Source organism: Chiroxiphia lanceolata, chromosome 2, assembly GCF_009829145.1.
Source record: "Chiroxiphia lanceolata isolate bChiLan1 chromosome 2, bChiLan1.pri, whole genome shotgun sequence".
Classification (NCBI taxonomy): domain Eukaryota; kingdom Metazoa; phylum Chordata; class Aves; order Passeriformes; family Pipridae; genus Chiroxiphia; species Chiroxiphia lanceolata.
The window spans coordinates 33,132,771-33,149,843 of record NC_045638.1 but is presented as its reverse complement, the minus strand read 5'-3'; the positions used below and the strand labels follow the sequence as shown (position 1 = coordinate 33,149,843).

The following is a 17,073-nucleotide window of genomic DNA, read 5'->3' as shown; positions in this document are numbered from 1 at the left end:
AAGACTATATCCCATGCTGCAAAAAACAGACATTAAACTGGATACAAATAGTGGTTAAAGGTGATAACAATTCTCTCTGTTTTATTAACTAACACATACTTCTTTGATTGCATATGGTCAGAACATCCAGGATTATTTAAGGTTGTGGTTTCAAACTGTCTGAAGTACTGGCTGATAAACTCAGATCTCCCCTGCAGCAAAAGAAAATTTGAACTCAGCTGAACAAGCTCAGCTGATTAAAGCAACTCTAATTGTTCCCAGCTAATAACTAAATAGGAGTCTAGTGGATTCTGGTAATGAGACTTGCCTCAAAATGCAGTAATAAATGTCATTACATAGGAATTGGTAATAGCGGGGAACTACAGCTAGCTCTTTCACGGAGATAGAATACATGGAATAAAGAGCTCTAATCTTTCTAGGGTTTATGCACCTATCTAGCTGGAAGTCAAACGCTAAGGAGTTCTGGTGAATGTCAATGGCACTAGACTTAGTGATGCAAATTGGCATGCACTTGAATCTTGGCAGGACCATGGACAAAATTCAGGACCAGAACACAGTGCTTGGAATCCGTTTTTGTTTAATCATTGCAGTTAAGTATATAAATAGATTATGAGATGATAATTTTTCCTTAATATGCCAGGCCAAATTCTCTTATTGTGCAAAAAAAAAAAAAATTAAGCACTGCTTGTTAATGCCAAAGAGAATTTGATCTTACTCACAGTAAAGGTCTAATCTTGAAACAGAAGAAAACAAAGAAACAGTCACTTCTGTCAAATTAAATCAGCATCTAGCCTCAGACATTCATAGTGAAATTCAAATTGAAAGTAAATTAAAAAATAAATACAGGTAAACTATTATACTGTTACAACAACAACAATAACAACAAAAAGACTGAAAGTTTCTTTGAATTATTTTATTTTGTTTTCCTAGGCAGAGGTCAAAAACAGAAGTGTAATTTGATTGTATGGTAAATACGTGTTCAGGTTTTGAAAGAAAGTACAAAAGAGTATAGTTCTTGTTGCATGTGGTCTTTCATGGATATAAACAGATATCAGCTGGGAGGATCATCAGGTGTAAATATCAGATTTGTTATCATAAGATTTTCATTCAAAATACTAACCATAATGAGGCAAAGATTTCAAGATTACTTCTCCCTAAATGCATTATGACAAAGAAAATAACTGACTCTTAAAGTTATCGTTTCTTCTTAGAAAAAACTCACCTTCTAACAATCTTCAAAATAAACTGAGTTTCATGGAAAGACATAAATAGCTATATTACCAGGGAGACTGGACCAGATGATCTACTGTGTTCCCTTCCAACCTCACCCCTTCTATGATTCTGCAATTTCAATGCCTGCTCAGTTTTTCTGTATCCTACATGAATCTGTGACTGCTCAGTTCATGAAGGAATTCAAGTCACACATGGAGTTGTTGAACTGCAGATGGAGCCTTTTTTCTTGCACTAGAAAAATCCTCACAGTCTTATTGATTGAAAAACAACAGTGTTAATACCTCGGTAAAAGTTGGCAATAAGATTACAAATAGATACTCAGCTCTAGTACCACTTTGATAATGGCATACGCCAAAGATAGTTCTAAAGAGCTGTCAGAAACTTAGAAAAAGTACTGGCAGAACCATGTATATACAACATGCAGGAGAGCAATTAAAGGTTGTTAACAAACGTACTAACCTTCTCACAGTTCTTTGAAATAGTCTTTAATATATGGCAGTAACTTTCCCTAAAAGACAATATAAACACATCCAAGTAACTGCAGTGTTATGCTGCTACACAGTGCTATCTAAGGTAAGCCAACTGCTTATAACTGTCATCTAATCTTTAAACATGTTGATTTTGATTGAGGAGTGGATTTATAAAGCCGATCAAAATATCTGCCGAAAAAACTAAGGTCATCTAATCCAAATGTCCTGGCTTTGAGAGAGGCAGTGTTAGTATACCAGTTAGCCTGGGAAGTATCACATTGCAAAGGCACTACTGAATGAAAGTTGCCTACAAACTTTAGACAGTTCAAAACACACTTGGCCACAGGAGTCAGGAGTTCAACACTGCTTGCAAAGCTCACATAAGAAGACAGGTGAACACCTAGACAGTTAGGGTAAAGCAAGGTCAGGTATGTCTGGACACCAAGACACAGAAATGCCTAGAATAATGCTCTGATCATAAATATACATGCAAGACAACTGTAGGATTTGTTTAGTCCTGCTTTATAGATTTACACTGGCGAAATAAACAGTACCTGAGCTTGAATCTCATTAAATTCCATGAAGACTTTGCTCTTGGACATACGTAAGTTGATCATGTATGTAAAAAACTTGACAAATAAATCAGGAGAATTTTAAAATACTCCTGAGAAAATCAAAAAAGGGATTGTTATACAATGTCATGTCATGTAGGGAAAAAATGTGCAAAAAGTTCGGTCATTTTATTATGCTTATTTAGTACTCTAAATTAACATGTCCTTTTAAAATATCTTTTAATTTTTGATAGATCTTCACTATTCAGAACTGATGCTTATTTAATGAATGAAACCACTTTGCTTCCTTCGGAAAGCTTCCTCCACATTTGAAGTCTGTCCAAATAGCATTCATGTTCCTGCACAAGTCATAAATATTCAGAAATATTTTTAAAATTTTAATATTGAGAAATATTTTTTAGAAGCTCAATTAAACAGAGTAGATCTAACTGAGCTCTCATAAATTTTAAAATAAAATGAAAATTATGTTTTGTTGAGAGTTAACCTTTCTTACACTGTTCAACCAACTCCCAGGTTTATACCAGTTTTACACAAAACAGCAGTAGTAAAAACGTTATGGATCAATACACACATATTTATAGAAGCAAAGCAATTAGCACTAGATTTTTTGGAAGGCACACAACCACATAGCAAACACAGTATCATCTCTGTTTCAGAACTACACAGCCACTTAAACTCTGCCCAAGTTCCATAAGACTTCTGAATGCAAAAGACTAACAAGATTGGCTCTACAGTAATGAGATATTTTTTGAAATTACTCTATAATGATATTTTACATAATCTCATTAGCACATAAATTGCTAACTTTAAATTGGGATAAAGCTGTAATAAATCGTTACACAGTTATCAGTAACTGTAGTAGTAGTGATTGTAGTGTTAATTTTTACTTTGCATTAGTGATTATGACTATTAATATTTTCCTACATGTCCTTATAGATGAGATCTATTTACCTAGTTATTCGTGTAAAACAAACAGCTATACTAACAACTCACTTCTCAAGGCTAACTGTTGTCAGCTGAAACACCTCTATTTTACAACAGATTACCACATCTGAAGAAAGACATGGTAACAAGAAGTGTTGAGTCATCATCCTTGGAGCATTTAAAAGATGTGTAGATGTGGCACTTAAGGACATGGTTTAGTGGTGGACTTGGGAGTGTTAGGTTAATGTTTAGACTCAAAGATCTTAAGAGTCTTTTCCAACCTAAATGATTCTATGATTCTATTCTGTGATGCTATGAAGATATCAGTGAGGAAAATTAAAAAACCTCATTCTTCCTGCATGGAACAGAATGGACTTGAAAACATATAGAGGTTAAAGTTCTCCACTTGCTACACACAAAGAAACCCTAACAGAACTGTCATCCCCACATTTAGTTTCAAACTACCAAAATGGGATTGAAAATGAAAATCAAAAGGATAATCAAAAATGGGGTGCAGACTTTAAAGAAAGTTCAGATAACAGCAATACCAGGATGAGAACACAGTCCTCCAAAAAGGACATTTTTTCACCTGCCAGGTTTGGTTGCCATTTTGTCCAGGAGTATGAATGACAGTGTGCACATAAATGACTCCCTCAATTAATTACGAATCACTTTTTATCTTCATTTCCCACCATCACTATCAATCAACCTTCAGCGCTTTCATTTTCACCTTTTCCTAATGCACAAGCTGCAATTTTTCCAGTATTATGTTGTGAAATGAAAACTGTAGATCTTAATGGTTAGGCTTGTTCTTCAGTCAATCCCTAAAGTTTCCATTTTGTTTTACTTACATTCGTTGGAGGGGGGAGTTCCTATGTGATATCATAAGACTGAACAATAATAGAATTTGTTCCTGCAAAGTTTAGCAAGCTAGCAACCAAGGGTTGGATGAAAAATAACAGATATAAGAAAACTATACAGTTGCAAAAATGAGCAAAAATATTTAAAATAATATGTGCAGAAAGTTTTCCCTATTTCAAGATAACAGAATAATTAGTCTGTGGCACAACCTCAAAACAGCAACTCTAACACTGTACATCTGTCCAGTTTACAAATACGTGCTCAGAAACCTCTCTAATGCCAGCATAATCTGGGTAATCAGAGAAGGAAGGAGAGAGGAGAGAAGAAAAGGATTTTCTTATGTAATTAGGATCTCAGACTTTCCCTGACTCTTACTTAACTTTCAGCTTATGGCATTCCGGAAGTCTGTATGCTATACTTCCAACCTCTTCTCAGATTTCTTAGGTGAAGTTATAGAAAAGAAGAGAAAATAAGAGCTAACAGCTGCTACATATAGCTTTGGGTCTGACAGTTTGGATTAAGAGTTTGGCAAACATTAACTGTCAACCAAACTTCCCTGCCTACAATGTCATTCAAGAAAAATATTCCACCTGAGTTTGTATCGAGTAATTTCAGCAAGTAATCACTGATAGGAAATAAAATTCTAAATAAGAGCTGTGTAAATTAATTATTTACATTCACAAAGGGAAGATTGTATTTTAAAGAGTCTTTGCTGTTAAGTACTTGGGTAAAAAGCTTCTTTCTCCAACACTAAACCAGTACCTCTTTGTCAGCCAACAGATTACACACAAGACACAAGTATCACATACATACAAGTAGTTCATTAGAAGTTAGACAAAAGAGCATTTTTATATGCAAGGAATTGTATTACTTGAGTTAAATTATGAGAGCAGTTTCAGAAAAACAGCATTTGAGTACTAAAATATTTCTATATATTGACATACTGAAAGCTGCAAAATTCAAGTGTTGCTTTCCAGCATTGAATTTACATCAGGTGATCTAAAAAAGAGGAAAAAAAACCCCAAACAAAAAACCTGTTAAATAATAATAAAAATTAAACTAGGTTGCTTGGGGGTTTGGGGGCTTTTTTAAGCAGAAACATCAAATTGAAGGGCTTTAGACTCATTGCATTGGACTAAAATTTCTCTACTTATTCTTTTAGTATGGCACATTGAAAGATTTACCTGAGAGAAGTATGAATAAAAAGTAGGGTGTTCCCTCTGACAGCTGAAAAACTGTGAACTAAAGCAGGTCAGAAAGCCAAGTCAGAAATTCATCTCTGCTCACTTCCACGATTAAACAATTAGAAAAGCAGAATGTAGGCATGAAAAAACTCACTGTCAGGATCCCGTCCTAATCAGAGCTGTTCCCATGCTAGATTTTGAAAGAGCCTATGTTTGATGCACTGTACTGGCACCAAACGAGAACTATGTGCCATCAACCTACTTATTTATGTATTATTTTAAAACTCAAATATGGATCACAAAAACAAAAATCTGGGATTTTGGAGTGTTCACAGAGTAATTTAACCCTCACTTGCTAACCTTGCTATTAATATTCTAGAAATGTTTATGACAAAGTCTGCAGAAGAAAGCGTCAGTTACTAAAGAGGATGGAGAATTAGAACTCCTGCAGACAATCAAGAAATCCCTTCTATCCTCCCACATATAACAGGGATCATTCTCATTTTCATTGAATAGCAATGCTTTCCTCAAGAATATTCCTCTTCTTACATAGGTGTGCTTATACATAATGCATGGGAAATGACTGGCACTAAAATAGTCGATATTTACTGTTTAACTCATGGAAATGGACAGTTAATGGATTTCTAGTTTGGTGGCTGAATCAGAGCAACAGTTTTCTGAAACGAAGACAATCCACTTCATACCCCTCACTCCTCCCTCACCCCCCCAAAGAAAAGAAAAAGGAAGAGAAGTATCAATGAGAATAATGAAAGCATTTCTGATTTTTTTGTTATGATCTTTTTCAGCTCCTGAGCTCTCACTATATTCAGCCCTATTTCCTAACTAAGTCTTAGCCACAGCATTTTGGGTCCTCAACAATGGGCTATTCAAGTTTCTCCTTCCATATAAACCTAAATTAGACTAATAACCACAACGTTCTACAGTGCCCAGTACTACAGAATTTGGATCCAGGCCTACGACTTTCCTCTCCTGAGTGCTGCCATAACGCAAACAGAAATTACTCCCTCTCTCTTTCCCATGTACTACCTTTACACACTAGTTAGCTCTTTAAATACCACTGCCTATAATCAATCCTGAAGTGATGAATGTCTCTCTCACTACTTCATGCTAGAAGATGCCTGACACCGTCTCTTGTAGACCAGCACAAAAGAAGACTTACAGCAGAAAGTAGTAATTTGACCTGGCATGACAGTTTGCAGCTTTCTCTGCACTATCATCTGGGAAATATTTTGATCTGTCAGGCAATAAGAAACCCTCTGTCACCACATATGGGGAAACCTAGCTGGAGCTAATTTAAAGAGCATCAGGTGTGGCAATCAGCAGCTAGCAAAAATAACTCGACAGCCTCTGTGGTAATAGCCTGTGGTGCACTTCAGAGTTCTTTTCTGTGTGGCATGCTAGGAAAGCGGGTCAGGCAGAAGAAAGATTACGGTACTGCTTCAGAACTCAAGATTTTCAAAAGGATCGTGCTTGAAAAAGAACATCTCTTTTAAAAAGCAACAGAACAAAAGTTTTGCCCGCTCACCCAACAGATTTGCTCCTTGCATACACTGAGAAACTGGTTAAACTAGTTACAAAGAAAACTTTAACCTGCCTTAAAAGAGAACTGTTGTTAAATGCTACCAAGCCAGCAGAGTAAAGCACATTAGTCTTCCACATTTGCTGATACAAATGAGCCCATTTATTTCTACCAGCTACACTTACGAAAAACTACTCAGGGTACTGAGAGCTGCACAGTGGTTTCTGAGACTGTTCTCATCTTCGGAAATATGGCTAATGGTTACAAAGATACTTGGGGAGCAAGGAAAACCAGCTTGATTCTCAAGACAGCTAGAACTGGTGCAATCAGAATATTACATATTTCAAAGTGAATTTATTTGGGCTTATAAATAAACAATAAATACAGGGTACCACCAGAGGCTGTAAGGATCAAATTATTTTAGAGGATCCAAGAGGAAACCATGAGTTACTGCAGGATAATTGGAAAAAAAAAAAAAAAGGAAGGAAAAGTAGGCATTAATGGTGAAAGTACCTCAGAACACAAGCTGATGAAGTTTTCTTCAACATGTGCATTTCAGAGCCTTCCTTAATGTAATTAGACATTTGAGAAACAGAAGATGCAAACATGCAATACAAATTACCTTACTACTCTGCAGTTCTAAGCTTAATCTAGGGTGAGACTTTTTTTCCTTCCACTACTAACGGTACATTTCAGAAACCTCTCACATACTAATCTTTCTGATGGGTAAGATGACTTTCACAATGAAATAAAAAAAGTAGCATATTCCACATGTAAACTCACTCAGGGAATGTGACTAGCAAACTTTTCGCTTTGATTCACTGCTACACTTTCTTTCACTGTTACAAGTTTTCTATTTAAGGTAACTTACTTTCCATGGGAAGTTCAGGTTGAAACAGGTTCTGAAGGTAGATTTATTTTCCAGAACTCCATGGTAGACTAAGCTGTCCATTAAGGAAGGTGAAAAGGAAGGTTTCATTAAAGTAAATTGACTTTGAAGGAAATATGTTTTGTTACGTGGTATTTAATTTACCTGTGTTTTGCTTCATTTATGAGTTTTCTTTTCTTTGGTTGGTTTTGTTTGCTTGTGTGATTTTTTTTTAATTGGAAATTTAATTTTAAATCAGTCAATCAAAAAAAGAACAATGACAAAATCTGGTTTATCAATAGAACCTAAATGAGACTGAGATTTTTTTTAGCTGTAATTACCATCATTCTACTTTGTGCTCTGTTGCTTTTCCTAATATTTTTAATATTTTTATTTTATTAATAATAAGGAAGTAAAATTTCAGGGGCAGAACTTGGTCCTACTAAATGTTAGGACTTAAGTCAATGTGACATGGAGGAAAAAAACATGCTTGCAGCATAGCAAGCCTTACTGGACTTAGAAAATTATGCACATCCATTGAACAGGTCTTCACTTCAAAGCACTTTGGAACAAAATACAGAATACCTGCCTATGGAAGAGATGTTAAGACCTGTTCTGAATGGGTTTAGTTGTTATCTGGGATTGGTTCCTTTTATACCACACAACAGACCTGAGATTCTCAGATCTATAATTGTAGCTGGTAAAAAAAAAAAAAAAAATCAGTGAAAAAGATGCTTCACATCATAAAACACTTTTCTTTTTGATCTAATCAGTACACTGGTATTAGCTGTTCAGTATGAGATGCTTTCTTTTATTTCCTTTATTTCTTTTTTTTTTTCTATTCCAAAAGGTATGTATTTTTTGTGGTATAATGGAAATCTGCCAGGTGACACCAATGAAATGAAAACCCTCACAAGCCATGATATTTATGGAGACAGGAACTCTGCCAAGTGTGTGGCCACAGGAGATGCATTCAGGCATTCCCCTGCTGGTAGAACACTGCTTTGTTTCCAAAGATCAAAGGCCCCTTTTAGCTAGACAGGTCCTGTTAAGGTAGCACACTGATAATAGCCTTTACAGGTTAACTGTTTTGCCTAATATTTAGGTTGTTCAATCCACTCTCTAAAAATCCTGGCTTGGAACCTTGCAGGTGATGCCTGAACTGCTGAGTGTAGATTGTGTGCGTTATCTGCGCAACAGTCATTTACGTGAAAACTGAGGTTAAGTATAGACCAACATGAAAAAAAAAAAGAGTAAATCCTGGCCTAGCAGTGACCTACACACTCTTAACAGTGGTTTAGATGGTTTTGGGTGAGGGAGGAAGAAAGAGAGTAGTTAAATGTGCACAGGAGTTTATTCACTGATGGCTGTACTGCTGGGCTGGAGGTGATTGCTGAAGAAGTCTATGGCAAGGAGGCACTCAGAATGTGCCTGTACAGTGCCAGGTAGTACCTGGACATATCTGAGCCAAAACATCAGCTGCCCTGGGAAGGATGAAAAACCACAGCGAAGTCACTGCCTAGGCCAGCATGCACTTCAATACGTTCCATTTGCCTCAGTCTTCTCCTTCTCTCCATGGCCTTTGGCTTGCAAAAGTGTGTTCCCAAGTGATCTAAAAATTGCAACCCCAACCTTCGAAAGTACAAAGAAGTTTGTATTTCCTAGGCTTTTCTGACTGCATTCAGGACAACAATCATTTCTTCAGTACCATTGCTAAAGCTATCCACTGTCAGAAATAGTGGTTTTGAAATAAAGGATTGGAAAGCTGAGTAAAGTACAGGGTGGCATGAAACGGTGAGTGCCCCTGTCCTGTGGGACAGCTGATTTGCTTCCAGGCAGCACCATGCAAATGTAAAGGTGCTAAGGAGTAGCTGACTGCATGTTAGTCCTAGTATCCTTTACTGAGATACCCTCAGTATCTTTTATTGACTGCTTGATTCCGAGAATTACTTCTCACTTCTTCCACTGTTTCTTTCCATGCTCCCAATAAATTTCAAAACATGAATTTTCTTATCATATGCCTAAGTTACCTGGTTTACTACTTTTTTTCCTGGTGCTCTAACTGATATGTATTATGCTTTCAATTATTTATATTAATATTGGGACCTTCAGGGCAGGAACACAGTTCAGTTGTCAGGACACATCAACTATCCTGTGTTTGGAGGACAACCATCTCTCAGATGGAAAGGAAGATCACTTGTGTGTGATGCACCAGCCAGCAATTCAGGGAAGTTAGATGCGGTACCCAATTCTCTAGTATTCCCCTTGTGTTCTCCTTGCCTAATGCAACAGCTTCCCAGCTTCAAAAGGGCAATGTTATTTATCTGTATCACTGGTAGGAGAGGTAAAAAGAGGAACCAGGGAAGGAAGCAGAGGTGAACTACTCAAGAATACGAACAACACTCAGCTCAAGTTCTGAAACAGCCAGATTGCTATCAAAGAGAAAAATAGCCTAGGACCAAGACACTTGATAGAAATAGATGTAGCTGAGAACTGTAAAATCTCTGATATGTGAGGAGCTGTGTAATTTAACTCCTTTCTTTAAAACAGGATTTACAAAATCTTGTGGAGAGACAAAAGGAATTATTTTGATAAAAATTACTTTCCAGTGCTGTAAGATATGGCTGACCTCTACTGATTTTATGGCAACTGACATGGGGACTTTGAATGATTACTTTGCCCCACATAGGTATAATGTAATTTACTCTGCCTTAAGTCAGTGATCTGAGGACACAGTGTACAAAATAAATAAAATATTTTGTCTGAGACTGTCTTCCAGATGTTGATATGGGTGGGAAAGTGCATTAAAGCACTTCTCCATCAGATATTAAAGATCAGCTGAACCCAGTATGACAAACTAAGTAGAGAAATAAACATCACTTTGCGATAAAAACAGAAACATGTATTAAATATAAGTTTTGTAAGTTCTATGGCAAAATCAAAGCAATGGCTATGAAAAAGAACCAAATAGACACTTTCTCTCATAACACAACATGGTCTTTTTTTCTGCAATTGTTGTATTATTGTGTAGCTATGAGACACAACAGTAATGGTGAATGCATACAGACGGCTCTTACTTCCCTCTAAACTGATCCAAAGGGATCATCTAGAAAGTGTATCAATACATGGGCTATCAGCTAACAATAGATTCACTTATAATCAGTGGCAGGAATTCTCCCTCTAACCTTTGCAAAAATTTAGGAAAAGCAAATTATGTTATGTGATTGTTTTGAGTATTCTCCATTCTCAGTGCATTCTGAAGTACATGCAAGGTGCAGTAAATATAAATGACCAATGCTCTCTGATTTCTGTCATGCAAACTTGCTATGAATAAGCTGAGCAGCAGTTGTGCTACAGCCATTTTGCAAACAGGGAATAACTAAAAAAGGTGAAACATTAAAAAAAAAAAATCAACCAAACCAAACAAACAAACAGAAATGAAAAACCAAAACCAAACCAACCAATCAACCAAAATAAAAAAAAAACCCACAAAAAAAACCCAACAAAAAACAAAAAAACATGTCTGGTTTAAAATACACAATGCCATTACACAAATTAAAACAAAAAAATAGCCCAAGATAGTTATATGCAGATATCTAGTGGCTCTTATCTAAATTTTATGCTTAAATGTAGTAGTACTGACCACAAGAGACTTCCATTCTATAAAATTTCTTTTGTAGGTGTCTGACGGTTTGGGTAAGAAAATCTCTGGAGTTGCCCTATACACAGGTAAACCCTGGTGCTTTCTTCTCAGCATTAAGGAACATAACTTTTGTGATCATATTTTGAAGAGTAGATGCACATTCTTCACTTGCTGTGTCATACTTTTGGTTTTTAGTATGCTGAGGTTTTGTTTGCTTCTCAGAGTTTTTCAGATGCAGGGACTGGATGACAAAAGAGGTAAGTATGTTCCTTCATCTGCCAAAGACCTGCTGAATACTTTAGAGCTAACCCTTCCATCTCTCTACACAAACTCTGTACAAAAAACCCAGATTTTAGGATCCTAAGTTATCACCAGATCTTCTCATGAGAATTAGTATTTTTAAAATAGTGACTTGGAAATGAACTTCAGCCAAAAAAATCTTTATCTCCCCTTATCAGATGCTTGTGCCCACATCCAAAATACACCATGTCTTCTCTGTGCCCAGAGAGCTTATCCTCACCTGTGCAGAAAGAAGTACTTACTTCCAATATCTGGCCGTAGCTTTTTGTCGTACTCTCTCAACAGCTTGTTTAGGATGAGAGTCACATCTGTGTCTTGTGTTTTTGGAGCTAAAACCCATTTTTGGTTAGTTGTTCCATCTTCATATTCATCCTCTTCAACCTTTCTAGAACTGCAATAACAAATAAAACAAACAGATGTTATTCTACACAACTAAAACATTAATTTACATTCTGGGTAAAGCTCCACACTCATCTAAAGAAGTTTTAGATGTCTCACCTGGCTTTGCACCTACTCAGCCTTAGACTGGTTTTGCAACAGGATGCTCCCATAAACAATTGTTGAGCATTTGTGAATGGGTCATGACTGAGAATGATTCAGAAATTGTCTTCTCACAATTTCTTCAAAAAGTCATACTCTAAAAATTAATACAGCTATCAGAGTAGTATTTTATTTATCATGTATTTTAATAAAACTATTCTGATGAGTTTACAATACACTTTTACACAGAGCAAACATCTGCAGTATCATTTTATTAATACATCAAGACAACCGATTCATCTCTTGCACAAAGGCTAATAAGAGTATTAAAAATTTAGATCTGTTAATGCTTCATGATCATTTTATCCTATTAATAAATTATTATATTCTCAGTGCCTGAATTTCAGAGTTTAATGTATTACAAGGCTTAGAATTAAGAGCTCACTCCTTGAATTTAAGATGGATTATCACAAGCACACAAATACATTGCATAAATTAATCTGAATTTCCCTGCAACTTTAATGACGTTTTTTAAAAAACAGTACTACCCCAAGAGTTGTGACTTCTTTCCTTTAGAGGTGGGTTACTTTTCTTTTAAGAGCATATTAATACAAACGTGGTGAAACTGCAGTTTGCCCAGAAATCACAGCTAGAGCTATTTTCACAAAAGACTAATTTCATTTGTGCAGCTTTTTTTGCACAAACTGTAAAATGTTGATTTGAAGATGTATCTTTTGGTATCTTAGAAACCAAATCTGTTTGATGCCTCTCACTGGAGAAAATCTATGACAGTTAAACTAAGGTGAAGTTATTAGGAGAAAAGATAACCTCAATGGTAGAACCTACAGCAGTAATCATATATTGCTTCAACCTGAAATTGCCTGGGGGATATGACTTCATTTTGCAACATTTTTGCATAAATGTCAATACTTATGTGAGGTGCAAAGCAATGGAGAATGAGAGGCACCACCTCGCTTATTCATGGGATGTGCTACACACATCAGAGCAACCTTCTTTCTCTCCCTCCCTTTCTCTCTAGAATGACACTAGTGTCTTTTAAAATACCTCAGATGTCCAGAAGACTTGATAGACACTCTATATTAACATAAAAAACCTTGATACAAGTATAAAAATTTAATCACAGAGCATCAGCAACCCTCACATTGCTCAAAGACCACTATTTGAGATTTTAATGAAACTTCTAATTGAAACTGTTCTACAGCAAATACATCCCCAAGGATTAGCCAATGAATCACTTAGCATGACCTCACAAATTGCAAGTGCTCTAGGCACAATTTCTATAAAAAAATAATTTTGAAACCTAGACCCTGAGGATTTTCTATAAAGAGCTCATAGAACTAATTGCAAAAGTAGAGAAAACTTAGAAATTTTGAATAGACAACCATTACTTCTCTGTTATTGAGTTGCATTTTTTAAAAACTGGATTTTTTTTTAATAATTCACTCAATGAGATTAAAAAACCTCAAGAGGATTTGGGGGGGGGGGAGTTTTTTCTCCATCAGATTTATGACAAGTGGTTTTAATACCGCTGTTACAGAGCCATTCTCAAAAGAGGCATCATCTCCAAATATACATCGTTGATATTTCAGAGATGAAACGCTGCAGTGGTGCTGAATTGCTGATAGCAAAGAAGCACAAATCATATGTCTTTTTCTGCTGCATCCCATCAGAACTTTACCAGAGTTATTCAGACTGCACATGGAAATGAGAGCTGAGTTCAGGTGGGATCATGACTCTCATTTCAGGGAGATGCTGCTTTAAAACCAGTCATGGCAGACTGGCAGACGTTTTAGATCCTCTCACTCTAGCAGCTTCTTTCCTAGAAAGTACCTCCAAATAATTTAAATCCCTACCTATCTCCTAGATTAAGACTGGAGGTGGGAGACATGTCACAGTGCATCAAGAATAATACACTAGACACATATTTTTCAAGGTGTTTTGTTTTCCTTCTTAAGACTTCATTACTTCACTTCCCTTGCTTGCCTCTACATAGTTAAACGCCTTGAAGGCACCTGCGGTTGCATTTTCATCTGTAACTTTACTGGTGACTGCCAATTCCTATCATATTCCTGCAGTCCACAGAAACAACAATGGGATGATGGCAGGCCCATCTCAAAGTGGAAAGGAAGAAAGGCTACACACTTTCCCCAAACTCCTCAGGGACCACTAATTTTGATTCTGTGAGGAGACAGAGAAGAGACTGTGCATAATCTGCAACAGAGGAAGTCTAGAAAACCCTGAGAGGTTGCAGGGAAAGGGTTTATTTCCTGCAACATGTGTGTCTGGCACTTGCTCCAGGGGCTGGCAAAGAAACATCCTCTAGCTCCTGTGGGGTTTTAGGAGAGAGATGCCACTCGGACGTGGGGCAGGCTGCTGGGAAGGAGAGGGAAAAGCCTCTGAGCGTGCCTGCAGCCTGGTTTCTGGCTGAGGTGACCCCTTTGCCTGGGTTATGCGGTGAGGGTATAGGACAGCCCTAGACAACCAAAAGGACCGAAGGCGAGCCTAGACCAAAAGCTCAGGGCTGCAGCTGCCGGCTGTCCCCCTCTGACTCCCGATAGGTTATGCCGGGGAGACGCTTTCCAGCTCTGTGGCATGGGCCAGGGGCTTAAGCTTCTCGCGGCTTACCCGCTCCCTCTCCTCGCCGGCCCCTCCCGCGGAACCCCCGAGGGTGGCGCGGAGGGAAGCCAGGGCCGTAAGGGGAGCCCGGGCAGCGCCAGCCGCCGTCCCACCGTGACCACAGCCCGGGTGCCGGCAGCAGCCGGAGCGGGAAACTTTCCGCCGGGCAAGCTCAGGACAGAGCCCTCGCGGGCGACCTCCGGTTTTAAGCGGGTCTGGGAAGGGACAGCGGCGGTGCCACCGCGCCGAGAGCACTGCGGAGCCAGGCGGGTCCCGGCAAGGGAGCGGGGTAAACCGCGTTTGGGAACAGAGCCCCGGCACGGCTCGGGGGAGGCGGGGAGAGCCCACTGCCCTTCCCGGGCGCCGAGTACTGTGCAAACTCAGGCAAGCGGGACTGCAGCCCGCCAGCCCCGGTGCGAGGGGAGAGAAGAGGGGCTGGGGAGAGGCGAGGGGAGCGCAGACTTACCAGGCGTGGAACACTGAGAGGAGGAAGAAAACCGGTAGGAGCTTAGCGGACATTGTCCGGACAGTGCTGGCCAGGTGACAGGTGAGGCAGGAAGAAGGAAACGTTGCAGGATGTTCACATGGAAGGGAAAACGAGGCAATGAGGTGAAGCTCTGAGCCTCTCCTCCTCTGTATTCTCAGCTTTATACCCTGAAGGAAACCCCCTTCTACAACGCTCCGGGAAGAGAAGGGGGAGGCGAAGGGGAAAAAAAAAAAAAAAAAAAAGAAGAAGAAGAAAAAGTGGGACGAGGGGGAAATCCTCAGCGGAGAGGCTGCCAGGGCCAGGTATAAATCAGGCTCCGCGGGCTGACAGGTGTTCAGCGGGCACCGAGCTGCGGCGCGTCCCCCTTCCTAGCAGACAGTTGCCGGGAGCAGCGGCGCGGCCTCTCCTGCTCCCCCGGCTGGCGCTGGCCGTGCCCCCCGGGCGGTGCACAGCGAGCCGGAGCCCGGGCCCCGCCGGGCCGCGGGGCGGGCCGGGCCAGGCCGGGCGGGGGGCGGGCTGGGGAGGGGGGAAGAAGCGCACCTTGCCTCCCCCCGGGAAAACCTGGCCACGGCCAGCCCCGCAGCGCGGCACCGGAGCGCTGCCGGGGACCGCCCCGCATCGGAGAGCACCTCGTCCCCGCTCCCTGCCCAACAGGTACCCGCCTCGCCGGCAACGGGGGGACCTGGGAAGTGAACCCTGCCCCCGCTCCGGCGGGCGCACACGGAAGAGGGGAAGTAGCAAACCCGGCAGCCGGGACTTCTCCCCCACATCGCCATGCCGATGCCCCCGAGGGGGCGGCCGGCGGAGGCATCCCCCTGCTGTTTTGCGGGATGCCCTCACGCCCAAACGAGACACTCACTAGGCGAATGCCCCCCTTCCCCCGCGCTGAAGGTGCTCTGTTCAGACGGAGGGAGAGGGTCGGTTGCTGGTCTCGGGCTGATCGGAAGGACGGGCATCCCGATGTACATACTGGCGCATGTTATTGGTGCGGCTATTTACATGGATAGATAGACGAATATGCCTCTGTATCTAGCTGGATGTACGTAGAAGTTTGCATGCACTGTATGAATGCATGGACACACATATATATGCACAAGGTATGCCAGTAAAAGGTATACGCAGAGAAAAGAGAGATGCTGTAAACCGAGTTACGTGGACTTATGTATATATTGTAAACTTTGGAGCAAATGAGGAATTTCTGATATGAGAACTCGGAAATTGACAGCAGCCAAGTATATTCAGGTCAAAACCAGTTTGGGTTTGGACATCGTTTGTCTTTTTACTCCACAAGGAACAGCACAGATGTGATTTTTAGCGACTTCAAGTCTCTGCAGGTGTGTGGAGCTTTGCTCCGGGCATCAGGTAATTGGAATATTCCCCTTTGTTTTCAGAATGAGAAGTGGCTAAATTTCACTTACGAAATGGTAATTTGGAAACGAAAAACTCTGCTAGAGGTACAGCGAGTGATCGTTTTCCTGTGATCAGAAATCTTGGAAGTATAAATCTCTGCTTCCTCCTCCCTTAGATACAACTTCCACGTTCCGGGGGAGTCGTTTTTAATTATGACATTACATTAAAAAAACCCCTAATCTGCTGGAAGATGCAATCTTGCTTTTAGAATAACTCCTACATAAAGCCTAGAAGAGCTAGCTGTAGGGAGTTCTGTTCACGAAGTTATCTATTGAAGGAATGAAAAGCTTAGGCAAAATCCGTTGTGAGCCAGGCAATTAATTCCTCGTCATGCACTTTAGGGGTTTTTTCAACCTTTCGGGGTTTGTTTTTTTTCCAACCTAAACGCCTCTCTACTGGATTATAAAGCAGTTCTTTCGTGTTTACTTTGGCTAATTGCATTACTGTGAATTGCTCATAGCCAA

The 17,073-nt window shown here is 39.7% G+C and overlaps 1 protein-coding gene across 2 annotated transcripts in view; it reads right to left on the bottom strand.

Moving 5' to 3' along the window:
- Positions 1–16,126, bottom strand: part of GABRG3 (gamma-aminobutyric acid type A receptor subunit gamma3) — a 315,445-nt gene extending 299,319 nt beyond the window's left edge. The window contains exons 1-3 of one of the 2 annotated variants that reach the window (XM_032680338.1): positions 16,059–16,126; positions 15,179–15,244; positions 11,838–11,986 (exon numbers count right to left, since the gene is read on the bottom strand). In XM_032680338.1, coding sequence (XP_032536229.1) covers positions 11,838–11,986; positions 15,179–15,231 — 202 coding nt within the window. In that variant the 5' untranslated portion in view covers positions 15,232–15,244; positions 16,059–16,126. Of the gene's footprint in view, positions 1–11,837; positions 11,987–15,178; positions 15,377–16,058 lie in introns of those variants that run through there. The other variant, XM_032680337.1, reaches the window with a different exon arrangement.
- Between the last annotated feature and the right edge of the window lie 947 nt (positions 16,127–17,073).